Genomic DNA, 17,159 nt, shown 5'->3' with positions numbered 1-17,159 from the left:
CACTCATGAATCTATGGACATCTTATAACCTTAACTGTAATTGGTGCAACCTATCTAGCGATACTTGGCAAAAGAAGTCCAACTCTTCAGTTAACGACAATCTTCGCAATTCAGGCCATTCTACCAAATATCAAAGGCTTGCCTATAAAAAATCCAAATCGGTTCATACATTTACTTGCCCTTTCACATCATACTTCTTCAAGCTTTTATCAGCAGTAGATGGTTGGACGAAGGATGGCTCGCATTTTTCTATTCGGGGATTCGGACTTCTTCCATGAGACGTAAAGAAGCTTATATAACATCATTATATACAGGAACGGTTGCAAAATATCAGGCCCCTATAAAAGAATGTGTTTGTGATTTTGGTCTCATTTTTTCTTTCTCCCTCTTTTCTTCTTCACCAACCCGTTGAAATCATTCTGGAGTTCTTGATATAGGTTCTAGCCGTTAAAGTATCACGAATTTCATTGCCAGACAACAGAGTAATTGTCCAATACCTTTCAACACGACCACAAGCGCATCTTTAGCCAAACCCCTGTCACTTAAATCATGGGGTTCAATTGCATTAAAATCATCCCCTCGAGCCTCGAGAAGACCAATCCTCTGGTCTCCATGCAAATGAAGGTCATCGACATCACGAGCGGTGGTTCTGCCGCCAAAGCCTTCGGTTTGAGCGTACCGATCAACGCTGAATCATCCCAGTCATGTGGTTCCCCCCAGGGCGCCACTTTCAAAGCGTTGCAATTTGTCAATGGAAACAGTGGGGCATCGTTTAAGCCTCAATCCTTTGTCTTGAAGCCTATCGACAACACCACGAAGGCTTTCGAGTTTAAACAAGGCAACCTCAACGCTACGTTTAACCTCAAGTCGTTCAAATTGAAGAGAATGAGCGACGGCTCCCTCCAGTGGAAGCCTTCCTCCGAGGAATCGGGGGCTGCCTCGTTAGAAGAGCTCCATAATGCTCTTTCTACTGGCAACGTTGTTGCCCATCCAGACCTTCGTTCACTGGAAGTCTACGCACTGGTCGGTTGTCGCCCTGTTCCACAATGGGCTGCCGACATCCCTGATATTCACAAGAATATCCCTGATGCAGAGCATCAGACTCTTTTCCAGGCCCTTCGCTTTGCCCAACAGGTCAAGCGGAGTCCTGCTCTTGCTGAACTCGTGAAGGAAGTTGCCTTTACAGAGTTTTTGAATGGCGTCGCCCCCAGCTCGAAAAGTTTGAAAGCTGACAGCGACTTTGCCGCTTCCCCCAGGGAGTTCTTTTCGTCGTACTTCGCCGACTTGTCCGCCGAATACGTTTCTGGGTCGGTGCCAGCTGGTTCTGGCGTTCCCGCTTTCAGACCCCGTACTGCCCTGGTGCACACTTTCGTCCTGCCTGCCTCTGCCCCCGGTGAGCTGGATGACTGTGCTGACAAGCCCAAACTTGGCAAGGGCCAACGCATTTCCCTTGCATTGAATCGCCTCTCTTCCCGTTGGCGTTGTCGTGCTAAGCTCTTCAGGGAGCAATGGCGCGAGGATAGAACCCACAGAGAAGCCGAAAGAGAGGCTAAGAGAAAGATAAAGGTAGAGAGACGCACGCTCGTCTTATTGGAGAAACAGCAGCAATTGGCTCACTTGAGGTCTCGTCGTCAGGAAGCTGCTCATCAAAAGGCCCAGGAGGAATATGACCTGGAACAGGCAGCCATTCAGAGAGACATCGATGCCAAGCTGGCTGCTCAGAGAAGGAAGTTAGAGAACTTGGAGCACCAAGTTCACCTTGCTAAAGCCAACAGGAAGGTTGCCGCTGCCCTTAAGCGGTCTCTGACTGTCGGTGGTAAGACCAAGCCTACGGGTACTACTAACATTGACAAGGCTGCCAAGCCCGAGAAGGTCTCTCCCCAGATCTCCTCGAAGTCCTCCCAGAACACAAGTATCTTTGGCCCTCAAAAGAGCCTGTCGACAACCGGAACTACCCCTGATGTCCCTTCGGAATCCTCTCACTGTCTCAACAAGTCTGCACCCATTCCACATGCTCCCTTGATGTTGGTAAATGGTTGCCTCAATCACAGAGAGATAGAAGAGAACCCATGGAACATCGGCGTCGGCGCCGAAGTACGCAACATGCTCGGTAAAGAGAGACCTGTTCTCGGACTCTTGTCTGTGCCCAAGCAGAAGTCTGCCGCCCAAATGTCAAAGACCCCCAAGACTGGTACGATCGCTCCCGGTATGAGTTCTTCAAAGTGCACGTTGAAGAGCTTGTCGCTGGCGAAGTCGCTGCCCAAGTCTTTCAAAGTTGGCGACGCATCTTTGGCCCCTCCCCTTCCATCTGAGCCCTTGTTCGCTGCCGGTACCCCGGAAGACTCTACCACGGTTCTCCTTAAGCCTGGTCAAAAGTCTCCCGCTGCCGCTCAGCCATCCGCTCCAGTGCCTCCTAAGAGAGTGAAGACACCTTTCTGGAAGACAGAGAAGTACATTAACTTCCGCAAGGCATTTAAGAAGGGTGAATTCATGCCCTCCACCGACGAAGTCCTTGCAGGTTTATCCAAGCTCCGCCCTCTCTCGGCTAGTTCGAAGAGTTAACTCCTCGATTCACACAGTTGAGTCTTTAGATGTTGGTAATTTATGATATATATTAGAACCTTGTAGCTTCACTAACCTTGGTAGGAGGTGGCCAATCTACGAGCTGCAGTCCATATGTCATGTTCATCTTACTTAATGGGCATCTTCTAAAGCCTTATTGAGCCTCTTAAAGATAAGAAAACCCTCTAAAAAGTGCATCGTAGTCCATGCTAATTTCCTTGGACCCGAAGCTCTGTAGGCCTTCAACTTGGGCAACGAGACAATGGCAATCTCAACGAGATGAATAGCATACATGGCAATTGCGATAGTTCTTACGTGGTCCTCAAGGAAAGAGCCGGCCGATTTCAAAAAGGCCGGAGCACGGGAGGTCAACAGAGACAAGAAAGCATCATTGTTAATGATGTTTCTGACCCAAAACTTGTCAATTGAACCCAAAGCGAGAACGATAGCAACAAGGTACATGAATACCTGAGGTGGTCTATTAGGTAAAACAACCTTCTTCAACTGCTTATGGGAATAACCCTGAACCCGTGCTGCGTACTTGGCCATGGAGATCAACTTCGCCTTTATATCCATAAAGCCATTGACCTCAATCTTGTCGTCATCTGCAAGTTCATTCCATACAAGCACAATCTCCTCAGAGGCAGCATTTCTCTTGTAAGAAAGAGTAAGGGATTTCTCATCCACAGCTGTCATCTGGACACTTGATGGCTCGAGCTGGTGAACTGGAATTTTACCATAAACCACCACATAGTCCACCAAGGCCAATTGATGGTCTTTGTTCATATGCGAGGTGATACGCTTGGAATGGTCACTCATAACGTTAATATTACGGGATAAAACAACAAGGGGACCGTTCTTTTGGTAGGATTTAGACTCTGTTATAAAGTGTTTGGTAGTACATGTGACATGCGCTTAAGTATGGTTTTTGGCCCCGCGGTTCGGAGGCTGCAAAGGCACCCCGTTGGGATGAGAAATAAAACTGTTAACAAAATTACAGAATCTGGGGTACGAGATTAAAGTAAAACCAATTATTAAGAAGGGTTTTCATAACTTGACGGTTACTGAGGTTGAAATGGTGCATGGTTGAGGAGTTTTAACTCAAAAATTCGGTTTACAACACCGGGGGTAAAGACGTTATCTCCGATACATTTTCACACCGAGAAAAGCTATAATGCTCATGAGGGCTTAAGGGCTAAAGGGCTTGAGAGAGTCATCCACATTTGATTGAATCTAACTATAGATTTGCTACAAGAGGGAATTTTACAGAATTGTATTCGTAAATTAATAGGTATAGAATACCCTTCATGTTTCGAGGAAATTGGCAACTTGCCGAGTGCGATTCTCGTATCTTAGGTTACGTCCTTTGAATTATATGGTGCGTAGATAGCTCCTCGAAATCACTCTTTGACATTCTGAGCACTTGAAATCCGAGGGAGCCGTGGGATCCAACGTGAGTGACGCTTGTTCTTGAAGAGTCTTTGATCAGTAACGCAGCGCTGGCGAGAAATTGTACTTGGCCAATAAAACATAGCGCCCTCGTATTCTTCATTCTCCACAACCGAGTACAACTTTTCCCATTCCTCTGTTTCGAAGTCTTCAATGTATTCAACATAAGAGACCTTGCGTGTTCTAGCCACAGGGAAATATCTTAGCTTCGCACTTACTTGCATCTGTACTCTTCCTCCTCTAGGTGCTTTGCAAATCATAGATTGGGTCAAAGCAAAGTCGAAAGCATACAGAGAGCTGAATCCCGTTTTCATTCCTGTGATTATAAGATCATTCTTCCATCTCAGGTCTAGGGAGAATGAAATACTATAGCCATCAGTGACCTCGCGTTCCACAGTTGCATCCAAACGACTGTTCTCTGCAGATATGGTGACAAGGGGATAATATTCGATCAGAAGGTCCTCGTACACTGAACCTAACTGCACCTCGGTCATCTTGATTGGCGGTTTCTTTCGAAGCCAATCTCTCCATCTTGAACGTCCAATTTGCTCTTCAAAGAAGTACACAGACTGGGATTCGTTCACATAAATAGTTGTCGTGTTGGCGATCACTGGGTTTCTGCCTAGGACAAAATTTTTCCAGAATGTTGATTCTTTCAAATCTTGCATAGTTTGAAATGTTCTAGCTTGAGGAACAAGCTCAACAGGGGAGCACTGCGCCGTCAAGGCACCAAAGCACAAGTAAAGAAAGACCCAAAAAAACATGTTGCTTGGGAGTGCTTGGAAGTCCGTCACATTAAATACGTTTCAACCAGATATTAAATTAGGCAACTTCAGCACGCAATGCTTTCCTCATTTGTTGTAGGAACACGACAAGTTCCCCATGCAGATTGAGGTCTTTTTGGATTTTGAGCACTAAGTCTTTAGGTAAAGTAGGATTTGTAAGGCCAATTCTGTAGTCTTGCTCAGCAACATTTAGTTCACACCAAACTTCACGGTCGACGTCGTTCGGGTCAATATTGACGAATTTGAACTTGAGCAAATCAATGTCGACGGCCTCGATTCGCAAGCCCAAATATTGTTCAAACTTCGTAAGCTCTTCAGCATCCTTGACAGCCTGGTCGCCAAGAACAGAGCGCGTGCTATTCAATGTTTCCTCTAAATCTATAACTTCCTTTCTCATATCCTCAACATCTCTCTGGAGTTGTCCCCTTGCTGCCTTCCTGTGCTCCAGTTGCATTGAAAGAGCGTCCACTTTCTCCTGCTTGTTTTGTAAGTCACGAAGAGATTGTTCCACAATACTTTCCGTTTTTTCTGTTTTCTCGTTGGTGGCTGTTATTTCCGTCAGGAGTGCTCTAGCCTGTTTCTCAAGTTCCTTAATTCTATTGACATGTTGCAGTTTAGATGTCAGAATATTCAGTTTTTGCAGCAATGTAAAAGATTGGAAACGCAGCGTGAAGTCTTCCATCTCCTTTCGGAGCAGGTTAAACTCTTGAACAGCTGACATAGTTGAACTCATGCTCACCGTTTGATTGATGTTATGATTTCCATGTAAGTAGTTGAAATGTACGGCACACAAGCACTTTCCAATAGACTCCCCTATAGATAAGATGTCTGTACGATGATCTCTACAGACAAGAGAAGCCGTGACAATAATTTTTATTTGGGCAATAACGTTATCTTGTCATTTATCCATTCTTTCAAATTGTCATTCAAAGTGAATCTTATGTTACTTTAGCCTTTAAGGCTCTCAAATTCTTGTCCTCATAAAGTCACGAATTCCCGTTACATGCTCATGTCCCCAACTGGGTAATGCGCACAGAAGGTAATTGGGTTAAGACACAAAACATACATGTCAGATAGAACGTTCCTCACAAAGAATATCAAAGAATTATTGTAAGAAAGGTTCCGGCATTATTCCGGTGATTTCTAACACACTTTTCATTTCTTTTTCTTATCTCAAACCTTTACTATCGTCATTGCAGCAACCGGCTGTCACAGTGCACTGTCACAGCCGGCGTACAGGAAACATAAACATAGGCTTCAGCATTGTTCCGAGGCGGCTTTTAAGTACCTCATCTTCTTTCCCCTGTTTATTCAAAAAGTCCTTATTCCATATATTCAACCATGGAGAAGCATAAGGTCCGCCTCCTAACGCTAAATGCCTGGGGCCTCAAATACATCGCAAAGCATAGAAAGGCAAGACTTCGCTGGATAGCAAACCAATTGGCTTCTACCGACTACGATGTGGTGGCGCTTCAGGAAGTTTGGGTAGAGGAAGACTGGCTTTACATCGAAGAACAGTGTCGGATCCAGTACCCTTACCGTCGTGTTTTCCGTTCTGGAGTCCTTGCTGGCCCCGGATTAGCCATCCTTCTGAAGATACCCATCAACAATTCGTTCCTTTATCGGTTCCCCATCAACGGGAGACCCAGTGCTTTTTTTAGAGGTGACTGGTTTATGGGAAAGTCTATTGCAGTCACAATACTAGAGCCACTCACTCCGGAAACCCCGCCTATTGCCTTACTCAACTCACACATGCATGCTCCATACTCTTCGCTGGGGGATGCCGCTTATTCCACACATAGAGCATGCCAAGCATGGGATATGGCCAAGTTGGTGAAAACTTTGAAAATGGCCAACTATGCCGTCATTCAGGTAGGTGACCTCAACTCCAAACCGGGTCTGTTGCCTTACAAGCTCTTCACGATGGAGGGCGGTTTGGCGGACTCGTGGGAGATTCTTCAGGGCGAAAAGAACCCACTGCCAGACGAAATCGCCCGTATGTCTCCTCATGATCAGATAGTCAAGGCTGGCGTCACTTGCAATTCTATATTCAACACATGGCATCCTCACCGGAAACCTCATGAGGCATGCCGCTTAGACTACGTCTTAATCGACTCACAGACCCTTACGCCTGTCCTGGCAGCTGTAAGGTTTACTGAAGTGCTTCCACCTCCATACTCCTGCTCAGCATCTGATCATTTCGCTTTCGCCGTGGATCTTGTGGTCAGCGAGAGAGACAGAACTAATCTCCACGATAAACACGGCAAAGCGGAACTCCTTGAAATATACCAAGATGCCCATAGTGAGATCACGACATATCTCCAGCAGACCATTCCATTTCAAGCAACTTGGCGTAAATACCACTTTTTTGCATCGATCTTGCTCGTCATCATGATACATATTGGTATTACGTTTGCCTCACAGAAGCAGCCATGTTCATCAGTGCTTCTTTCACTCGCAAGTACGTTGATTGCTGTTTCCGGAGTGCTTAATGGGTTGATTTGGGGCTTTGGTGTCAGATCAGAGCTGCGTGCTCTTCAAGAGGTAAGGATGGAGGTCGAGGATGCAATTAGAGGAATACAGCGGCTTTATAGAGCCACTGCTTAATTCCAATTTATTTATTAATGCCTAATACTAGATGAAAAACTAATAATCGTTTGATATAACTAATAATAAAAATCATAATGCAATGCCGTTTTGTGTAAAACAAACCTCTATGTTCTCGCCTCTTCATCCACTTTTAAAGGCACCTGACCGAAGAATTCGATATAGTTAAAGATATTACTATCCCGTTGTCCAATCGAGCACTCATACATCCTTGTCATTCTTATACGTCTCCTTTGAGAACGGGTGTCTAGGAAAATGCTTTTAAGAGCTTTTACAAGCCCTAATAATTCATTTTAGCGCTCCTAAACTATCTGAATGAAATAAGAAACTTCAGATAACATAAGAAAGTGAAATTAAAGTTCCAAAATGTGAATTTTTGCACTTTTGGGACTCCAAATGAAAATGAAATAAATGTTTAGGAGTGTGTACACTACAACAAAGAGGGCGTGTGGTCTAGTGGTATGATTCTCGCTTTGGGCGACGGCTTGGTTCACTGAGCTGACATACAAACATGCGAGAGGCCCTGGGTTCAATTCCCAGCTCGCCCCTTTCTTTTTGACTACGGAGGTACATATTTTTTTCTTTCCATTCGAACTCTCCTGCTAATTATCATAATTATTTTCATAGATCTTTTAGTTAATTATCGAAATGGCACACAACTAAAGTGTTGTTTCCACTACGGACCCTTCCAGAACCACCCGAGTGACACATCGGTAAACAAATGACAGAACAACTGTTAAGCCCTGTTTTCTCAGTAAGCGATTTATGACCTTTTTGGCCAGATTCATTCATTCGGAAGCGGGAGAGTGTCGGGGTAGGCGGCATGGCGAGGGACGGGCCCGAACAACCTCGTATTTTGGGTGGTGCGTTTGACTCATTGTGCAGACTTTCATAAGAAAAGGTTCTTCTCCACAAAAGAGTTCTGCTAAAATCACGAGTGTTTTAACCCTGTCTACTTTCTTCGATGAGTAATAATTGCACTCCTTGGTCATTTTTTTGTATCACAGGTATCTTACGAAGCCTAGAGCCTCACTTGGAACTTGCCGCACCCCATATGCGTTGGGGTACTTACTGCCATTGTGTAGGCCAGATATGGGGCTTGCTTGAGACAGTGGCAATTGAGGGTATCCTTAACCTTCCAGGCTTGTTGCTTAATCCTAATTCATGGCTCGTAAACACCGTGGTAGCAAATTGGAGGCCCTGCAGTCAACGTGTAGGATAGTCATAGGTCGTAGAATCTTGGACCCATATCTTTCAATCTTGAGCATAGGGGAATGAGCTGTCGGACAAAACCATCACTTCAATTGGTCGAAACCATGTTTCAGAAGCAATTAAATCCACAATTCCTCGATATTTTCCTTCTCTATCTTTATGTAGATATCTAGCTAGCGTGCGCTCAATTAAGCACGGCTAGGACAATGCGAGGCTTCGAAACGGGACTTCTGCAGATTGCTTAGATCTACTGGAAGTATTTGTCATACTTCCTGGTCATAGAAATGGTGGCAATTCTGTGGTACTTAAATAGGGTCGTCTGCCAGTCTCTTGTGCTTCTTTTTCTTTTCTTCATTATACTTCAATTGTAATGTCTGCAAAGTCTCTATCATCAACCGATACTGAAACCCGTTCCATCAGCTCTAGCCTACACTCGGCCTCGAGCAGAATATATAGCTTGTTCAAAAAGAGAGATAAATCAGATGATTCAATCAGCAAGCCAAGAAGGTACAGTGAAAGATCTCAAGACTCTTACGAAGCTAAAGCTGCCTACATGGCTACTCGTTGAACATGCTCAATAGATAAATTATTGCAATAAACTTGAATTTTGATAATTTTGTAAAATGGATATTTGTGCAGCGGACTTTTGAGTGTGCTTTTTTGATTCGATTGTCACGGCCTTGCACTTTTAAAATTTTGAGTGGCCTAATTGATTCTGTTATTCGGAACGTCTAATGAATTGTAAGAATAAGGCTAATAAAATTGTGTTTAACATGCGCAAGCTGACTCACCTCCCCTTTTGGCCATTCACTTCAATTACCGTGCTCCTCAACTCTTAGTCACACGTGTCGGCCGCTATGTTACTCATAAACATACACATCATCTTTGTCAATAAAGCTTTCCTTCATGTCCTTCCATTAGAACTTTAACGCTTTCTTCCAACTCCCTCAAATCAACCAGCACTTGCGCCATATCAAGTTCCAAACCATCCATCATACAATGGGGCTCCTCAGAAAGTAAAAATTTGATGGCGTTATTATAAGAACGATATTGGGGAAACTGTAACCATGGCTCCTTAAAATCCAATTCGTCAACTCCTGATAAGTAATGCTGGTAAATCCGTTCTACCAGAGTGTCAACTTGACAAACTTCATGCACAAGGTCAATTGTTTCAGATGTGTTGTTATGCCAAAAAGTTCGTTTAACGTCAACGTCAGCTTTGAGGAGCTGGATGTCTCTCAAGAGTTTTTCACAGCCCATATAGCTCTGTCTCACTTGCTCATGAAATGCCTGAAGTCCATATTCCTCGACAGATTGCTCCTCATTGTTGAGAAGCAGAATTGCTCGGGTAGCTAATGCTGCAAGCCGTCTTAGCTCTGTTGTGAACTGCTTACAAGTGGTAAATGCTAGAGTCAAGAGTGACAGTACGTCCTCAGCGATGGCACCCACGTAATGTGCACCAATGTGGTACAAGCTTTTCACTTCAGATGGAGGTATTTTTGAATCAGCATTCAAATCTTCCATCAAAGCACCAATTAGCGTGAAGAATTCCTTTGGTGACTTTCTTGACATTTTGCAACCCTTTGTATTATCACGAAGGATTGGAGGGCTACTTTCCGAAGGGCTTGATTGACTGTTGGAGCCTAAGTCGATCGGGGCATCGTCTTTGCTAAACTCAGTGGTTTCTGGATCATTGAAAGCTACAGCATTGCTTTCACCTGAAACATTCAACTCTTCCTTACCCAAGTTGAAGTCATGGAGATTCACCTCATATTTTCTTATGCGGCGGTATGAGCGAAAAGTGGAACATATCAGGCTGATATCCGAGTCATCAATACAAGTGTTTGGCCTCTTAGCTTTGGAAGTATCATCGTAGTCAGTATCTTTACCCCAGCATAATAACTCTGAATCATCAGTCTCTTGGGTTTTGATGTGTCCTCCGGTTCAATCTGCGTGAAGACGAACTCGTCGCAGTCGGATTCTATAGAAATATCAACACTTTCTCCATCTTCAGAAGAGTTATCTGTAAACATTTCCATTTAATAGCTATAAGCAAGGTATCTTTTCTTTCGAATTAAAATGGGGTCCTTTTTGATCCCACTCAGTGGGCGCAGAAGATCCATAACGGGCAGGTCTAAGTTATCAACAAGCAAAAGGGAAAGCATAGTTTCTGGCAACTATAGAAGACAAGGAAATAACAAAAAAACATATATTGTAGGTCATCATATTATCTGGAGCATATTGGTAGAGCCCAACTTTCTGGACCAGTGCCATTTTGCACCCAATCCTGCATTATGGGTTCGTACTACATGCCCAATTTCTTCAACCTGTCGATTACGTATACCAGCTTCGCCAAATAAAGCTTCTGACAAGGAACAACAAGAGAAAAGAAGCAGAAAGTCAATAATGCAACCACTTTTCAAGTCTCTCCTAGTGTTTGTTCTCGCGAACTTGGTCTCCGCTAGCATCTTTGATTTCATCCAAAACCAGTTCCACCATGGCGAAGGTGAACAGCCTTCGTTCGAACAAAAAGTTTTAGACAGCCAATGCGACAAATACTTGTGCCCAGATACGTTGGAGTGTGTTGCCAGTCCGAAGAAGTGTCCGTGTCCATTTCCCTCGAGCCAGATGAGGTGTCCTTTACCCAATGGTAATTACATTTGCATCTCCAAGCCTGCTGGTGACTTTGGAGGGAAGTATGACGACCCCGAAAAGAATTTTAAAGTGGACGCTAAGAGTAATGACATCAGAGACTGCGGTTGGGTGAAGAGGGCCTGGGAAGGCAAGTTGTAAGTAGGGAATGGGAAAAGGTAATTGCAAGAGACGCGTAGAACAAAATTTGGCGGCATATTCATTGCCTGAAGTGTCCTTCTCTTTTCTTCGTCGATTAAGCGGAGGGAGACTAGGTATCGAAGAAGACAAACTGATTTCGATTATGAGAAGCGTACTGATCTTTCAAGGAGCCACTGGGTCCCATAAGACAGAAAGCCGAGGAGAAGGGCCTTAGATTGACAAATGAGGTTTTAAAGGAAATCCAAAGCTGTCTTTTGCATTGTTAATGGTGAACTACTTTGTTTCTATCCTCTTACTCGACGGTGTAAAGTACTTTTGCTCCGACCACAATAGAGGAATGGTGCTGTTTTGACTACTGACAAAGCCCTGTCATCTGCACTGAAGGTTTGTCTATGATTGCTCGAGAGCTACTGTGCATTGAAAGAACTATTGGACTGGTTACGTACATGAATTGGACCCTGTCAAGGCGAGAATGTCGTTTCTTTTTCCAACACACTGAGTTCTGCGATGCAGCATTTTCCGTTCCACTACACACCTGGGGCTTTTTTTTTTCTTTCCTACCAATTTTTCACTTGAAATTAACTCGGGCTTCGTCGGAGTCGAAAGGTTTTTGACAGCCCAGCTGGTGACGTCAGGTGTAAGTATAACTATGTAATAGACTGCATAACAGTGGAAGAAGAGGAAAGAAAAAGAAAGAGGAGCAAAATGTAAAGGACGAAGTACAGGGTCTTGTTTTCTTTTTCCTTTCTTTTTTTTTTTTTTTTTTTTTTTTAGTCTTTTTGTGTCTTCCCTCTTCCTTTCCCCAAAACAACGTAACACCATAAAGTATCTTAGAGAGTGACTTGTATTGTGATTTTTAGCTTCCCCGGATATTCTATAGCGTTATCGTCATAGTCGCATGACCAAAGCTCAATAGTGATAAATCTCATCAGCAGTGGCATGGACAAGCTGGGGTGTCTGCAGGACGGCTATAACAGAAGAGTCGATTACCGAGATTCTCCACAGCGAAAAGCCCATTTGCTTAAAGTTAATGTCGCGCGACATTTCGTCAGAAAGCGGCACCGTTGTGATATCTGTCGTCTTGTTCAATATTAGGGTGCCATCGCTGTAGACGACTTGTTTAGAATGTGGCTATTCCATCACGGAAAGCCACAAAAGCACCTCTCACTGACATCTCTTCCCCCCATAGTATTGCGACATTTGACAGCGCTTCCGTGGTCGCACTATATGCTGCAGCCATACTCTGACGCCGCAGTGCTAGTGGCCAGTTCTAGGTTTATCATATCACCGAATAAACTCAAAGGAAACGAAAAAAAAGAGTCGTTTTATACGTGACATCCCAACACCAGAAGTTTAACTTCTGCTTTTCGACCTATGCATGAGCCTTTTGGCTTTTTTCCGGACCCCAGTTTACTTTGCAGCCAAGGCTCCCCTGCATTCTTGTCCTGCTGCTCACCTTCCTTTTTCTGCCTCCCTCACCTCCACTCCTCAGGTCATATATATAACGCGAGAATTACCCCCATAGTTAGTAACAAAAACTACTTTTGCCAAATCGGCGCATTGCTTCCTTCCTACCACTCTTCTTCAGACAACACAGCATGACTATCTCGATATCAGAAAGTGTTTACGACAGAAGGAGGTCTATCGGCCAGGACCGCCGCAGGTCTGTTTCATCCAACTACAAGTGTTTCCAGAACTACTACAATGCCCTCAAATATCTCCAGCCGAAACCGACCTACATTTCGAATATCCGTTCCTCTGTCAACCACTGGCAGCTCAGAGACTTGGTGCAGGTGGATGCTTATACTGGCAATATCTACCATACGCTAGACGACTCGATCAGAGCATTGCTGGTCTTCCCCTTGTACGAAGAAACCCTCAAGTCCCATGATTATGTGAGTCTACCGTACTTCCCCAGATGTTTTAATCATAGCCCGGGTGGTCATATAGTCACTGGTGGTGTGGTAACCTCTCTGTCGAAAGTCTTCTCCATGGATATTCCTGACTTGACAAAGTCCATCCCAGGATCCTCACACAGACTGCCCAAGGGGTTGTTCTCCTTCTATTCACCGTATACTGATGGTGACCTTACCTATAAGTTGGGTGAAATGATCAATAACGCTGTAACAGTATACCCCGACTACCCTGGCGGTGACTCGCATTTCACATCCTATGTGTGCAACAACGACTCCAACATGTACATTTTGGATATTGCGAACAACAGGATTACTGCCGACCGGAAGTTGGTGTGTGAAAACAACACCTCCCTTAACAACGTTCATCAGCTGCCTGATGGTAGGTTATTGACTGCCACAGGTGACTCAAGCTCGATCTTCTTGCTTGATCCAAAATCTCCCAAGCCTCAAATTGAGGTTATCAGAACAGCATACGACTCTGGATTTGGTATTTCATACCATAATAACGAGAACACATTAGCAGTAGCATTTCAAGAAGGTGCTTGCTTGCTCTACGACTTGAGAAAGGCTACAGAAGAACCGCTTTTTGAGGTGAAATCAACAAGGCCAGGTCATCAATCTGGTGCTTTTAGGTGCTGCAAGTTCTTGCACACCGCCATTCAGGATTTACTTGTAATTTCCGAACATGTCGGTAGGGTGCACCTTGTGGATCTTCGTGATCTTGATCAAGACAATCAACAGGTGCTCGTTTTCCCCTTTGCATTGGACCAGTATGGTCGCCATAAACACGAGAGACTAAGTGTGCGTGATAAGCTCATGAACTCACAAAGAAAGCACAGCTTCGCTGGTGCTGATGATGACGATATGAACGATAAGAACGTGGATAAGCATAAGAGATTCGATATCTTTGATGAGTCGCAGTCTCACTTCTCAGCACCATTGGTGTATGATTATAACTACCTCGCTGAGGAAAACCCCAAATTGTTCAAAGACTATGTCTATCAGCCGCAGCCTATGCCCGTCTGCAACGAGGATGATGGCAATCTTGCTCCTCCAGAACTTAATCATCCACAGTGGAATTCGACACCGGTTTCAATCAATCAGGACTGTGTGTCTAACCAGGGAGAGAGTCAGTCAGGTCATCATAACCTGATCTCAGTTGATCCTCATGATGTGAGGCAACGTTTGGACTTGGAGGCAGGCCAGGGCCTGTCCCATGACACCGAAATGGTCGATGCGTCTCCTCCACAACAACGTTACTCTTGCCACGATTCATATCAACAATCAGTCAACCATATCCATGGAGAGATGGAATTGTCTGGCTTGGACTGGCTCGAAAACCAATTGTACATTGGCTGCGAAGATGGAGGCATCGTCACCTGGGACATTAATGTGCGGGCTCGCCGTAGTCTTGGTAGCTTCTCCTACGTTTAAGACAATCTTAGCACAAAAAAACTATTATTTAGGGATTTACGAAAACAAAATATAACGATGTACGACGCTAACATTTGCTGTATTCCATTGCTCTTGCTAAACGCGACGCGATTGTCTTAGATTTTTTCTTCTCTCGATTTGTTGTGGAATCACGTGACCGTGATCCTACTACTTTCGAGTCCATCAACCACCGATATTTGACCTTGAAAAACACACAGAAGACACCACCAAATGTACATTAATCACTCGCAATATGCGAAGGTGTTTTCTGATATTAAACGAACGTCAGCATCCCATTCCACATGCAAACTCATCTTGTTTGTGTCTTGCCTAAGCATAGACAGCATATGTACGGCTAAGATTCTAAGTCTAGTATTCAAGAAGAACTTAATACAGTACCAGTTAATTCCTGTGGCTGGCTACGCTGACTTGAAGGCTCATTACCAAAAACTAGATCCGGAAGTCTCGAATGTTATCCTTGTCGGATGTGGTGCTATGATTGACATCGAGTCCTTCTTTGAGATAGATCCTAACGAGTTTGTCACTGAATTCCAACCTACACCGTTGGAGAACTTGCATGACCTCGATGAAAAAGATCCAGGTCCTTCGTTCAGCAGACGAATCTATGTCTTGGACGGAAATAGGCCGTGGAACCTTGACAATGTCTTCGGGTCACATATGGTAGTGTGTTTCGACGATGGTTACATCGACAAGAACCTAACTAAAGAATTAGAGAGCTTCAAGGTATTGATTGATGCCTCTGATCATGAATCAAGCGATGAATCTGGCGACTCAAGTGACGAAGAATCTGATGTCAACGAGATTATAGAGGATGTCAGTGAAGAGGATGCTGATGACAACGAAGACAACGGCATTGTTACTGATGAATCAGTGGAGAGCAGGAAACGTCGTCGGGAAGAAGTCGAAGCCAAAAAAATCAAAAAGCAGAGAAGAAAAGAGCTCAATGCAAGTGAAAATGTCATTGAAGCGTATTACAACCAGGGAACCGCAGTTTTGACCGGAACCACCGCTATAGTGTACGCTATATTATCTAAAATTGGTGAAACGAGTATCGAAAACCTATGGCTTTCCATGATCGGTGCATCATCTCTTGATAGACTTCACCCCGAGGTATACGACGCCATAGTACCTCTCTTTCAAGAAGAGGTTAGACGTTTAAGCCCTTCTGCTGGAACTGAACGTTCAGCAGACTCTACAGCATTATCTGTCGAAGATGACTACCATTTGTTTTTGTTGCGTCATTGGACACTTTACGACTCGTTCTTTTATTCTTCATTGGTCAATTCAAAACTCAATCTTTGGACGGAAGACGGAAAGAAAAAGCTTCATAAGTTGTTTGCAAAGATGGGAATTTCGCTTTCAGTCGCACAACAAAAGTGGCTCTATATGGACATTTCTGTCAAGAAGAGCTTGCCCAGCATCTTCAGCAAATATCTTCCGCTTTATGGTCTCGAGGGAATAGTCAGAGATGGCTTTGTGAGGACGTTCGGCTATACCGGGCAGCTTTCAGCAATGGAATGCGTTGAAGCCCTCGCAGCGCTTCTTGAAACCGATGACGGCGCCGGGGGTGATAATAATAATGATAAGGACGATGATATCAACGAAAAGATCGAAAGAAAGGAAAAACTATGGGTTAATAATTTTTGGTCGTCATGGGATGCTCTTAATATGAGCAATCACAGCGCAGCATCTCGGGTTGTATCCTCTAACACCAATTCTCTTGCTGCAGCACTCAGTGTCAAGAAGCTTAAAGGCTATGATCTCCTAATAAGGGGACTCGAGAAAGCGAAAGAGAATCAACAGATAATATTCAGGACGGGAATGTCTGTCTTGGAAAGAAAACTCATGAAAAACTTACGTCTTTATCGTCTTTGTGTTTTAAATGACGGTTCCATTCCAGACTTGAACATGTTCAGCAACCCTCTTATCCTTACAAAATTGGGAAACTGGCTTCTAGAAAACATCAATGAGCTCGAATTTCTTAACCTCGCGTCGAAGAACGATAAGTCTCTTTCAAACGCATTGAAGCCCCTCGTACTTGCAAGTTTGGATCCTGCCTCAGATACATACCTTGTTATTGGTCTTGCACCCAAATATCCAAGGGGCCTAGACAACACTGCAAAGGCCAAGATTGCCCAGCAAAATAAAGAAAAGCCCCATCAGCATGATTCCACCTTCATGACTCGTCTTAATACATTCAGTGTTGCATTCCAAAGGGTCGCAGCATCGTCCGACGCGAAAGTGAGAATCAATAGCTTCGAGTCTTCCATTATAGAAATCCGCAAGGATGATCTCCTGCCATTCCTTGAAAAGCTCACGTTGAGTGGCTTAATTTGAGCAGTTCCCACCTTATACCTTGAGGTGTCTTGGTCTTACCGTG

At 44.3% G+C, this 17,159-nt stretch overlaps 8 protein-coding genes across 8 annotated transcripts; 4 read left to right on the top strand and 4 right to left on the bottom strand. All coding sequences in view use genetic code 12, as the record gives it.

Annotated features, from left to right (window-relative positions):
* Nucleotides 1–549: 549 nt before the first annotated feature.
* On the top strand, nt 550–2,562 carry CXQ85_004388 (uncharacterized protein; the record flags this gene model as incomplete). The annotated part of the gene is made up of 1 exon (XM_025488010.1): nt 550–2,562. The coding sequence occupies one exon, from the start codon at nt 550–552 to the stop codon at nt 2,560–2,562; it is 2,013 nt and encodes a 670-aa protein (XP_025341818.1).
* A 132-nt stretch (nt 2,563–2,694) lies between these two features.
* Nucleotides 2,695–3,381, bottom strand: CXQ85_004387 (uncharacterized protein; the record flags this gene model as incomplete). Its single annotated transcript, XM_025488009.1, has 1 exon — nt 2,695–3,381. One exon carries the CDS (start codon nt 3,379–3,381, stop codon nt 2,695–2,697), a length of 687 nt encoding a protein of 228 aa, XP_025341817.1.
* A 581-nt stretch (nt 3,382–3,962) lies between these two features.
* On the bottom strand, nt 3,963–4,775 carry CXQ85_004386 (uncharacterized protein; the record flags this gene model as incomplete). Its single annotated transcript, XM_025488008.1, has 1 exon — nt 3,963–4,775. The coding sequence occupies one exon, from the start codon at nt 4,773–4,775 to the stop codon at nt 3,963–3,965; it is 813 nt and encodes a 270-aa protein (XP_025341816.1).
* A 58-nt stretch (nt 4,776–4,833) lies between these two features.
* Nucleotides 4,834–5,517, bottom strand: CXQ85_004385 (uncharacterized protein; the record flags this gene model as incomplete). The annotated part of the gene is made up of 1 exon (XM_025488007.1): nt 4,834–5,517. The coding sequence occupies one exon, from the start codon at nt 5,515–5,517 to the stop codon at nt 4,834–4,836; it is 684 nt and encodes a 227-aa protein (XP_025341815.1).
* Nucleotides 5,518–6,137: 620 nt separating this feature from the next.
* On the top strand, nt 6,138–7,403 carry ISC1 (inositol phosphosphingolipid phospholipase; the record flags this gene model as incomplete). The annotated part of the gene is made up of 1 exon (XM_025488006.1): nt 6,138–7,403. One exon carries the CDS (start codon nt 6,138–6,140, stop codon nt 7,401–7,403), a length of 1,266 nt encoding a protein of 421 aa, XP_025341814.1.
* A 2,100-nt stretch (nt 7,404–9,503) lies between these two features.
* Nucleotides 9,504–10,654, bottom strand: CXQ85_004383 (uncharacterized protein; the record flags this gene model as incomplete). Its single annotated transcript, XM_025488005.1, has 2 exons — nt 9,504–10,532; nt 10,577–10,654. 2 exons carry the CDS (start codon nt 10,652–10,654, stop codon nt 9,504–9,506), a joined length of 1,107 nt encoding a protein of 368 aa, XP_025341813.1.
* Nucleotides 10,655–11,021: 367 nt separating this feature from the next.
* CXQ85_004382 (uncharacterized protein) lies at nt 11,022–11,408 on the top strand (the record flags this gene model as incomplete). Its single annotated transcript, XM_025488004.1, has 1 exon — nt 11,022–11,408. The coding sequence occupies one exon, from the start codon at nt 11,022–11,024 to the stop codon at nt 11,406–11,408; it is 387 nt and encodes a 128-aa protein (XP_025341812.1).
* A 1,598-nt stretch (nt 11,409–13,006) lies between these two features.
* Nucleotides 13,007–17,116, top strand: CDC45 (DNA replication initiation factor; the record flags this gene model as incomplete). Its single annotated transcript, XM_025488003.1, has 2 exons — nt 13,007–14,716; nt 15,155–17,116. The coding sequence occupies 2 exons, from the start codon at nt 13,007–13,009 to the stop codon at nt 17,114–17,116; spliced, it is 3,672 nt and encodes a 1,223-aa protein (XP_025341811.1).
* Nucleotides 17,117–17,159: the final 43 nt, after the last annotated feature.

Source organism: Candidozyma haemuli (assembly GCF_002926055.2).
Source record: "Candidozyma haemuli strain B11899 chromosome Unknown G_2014730914, whole genome shotgun sequence".
NCBI lineage: Eukaryota > Fungi > Ascomycota > Pichiomycetes > Serinales > Metschnikowiaceae > Candidozyma > Candidozyma haemuli.
This window is presented reverse-complemented; position numbering and strand designations above follow the sequence as displayed.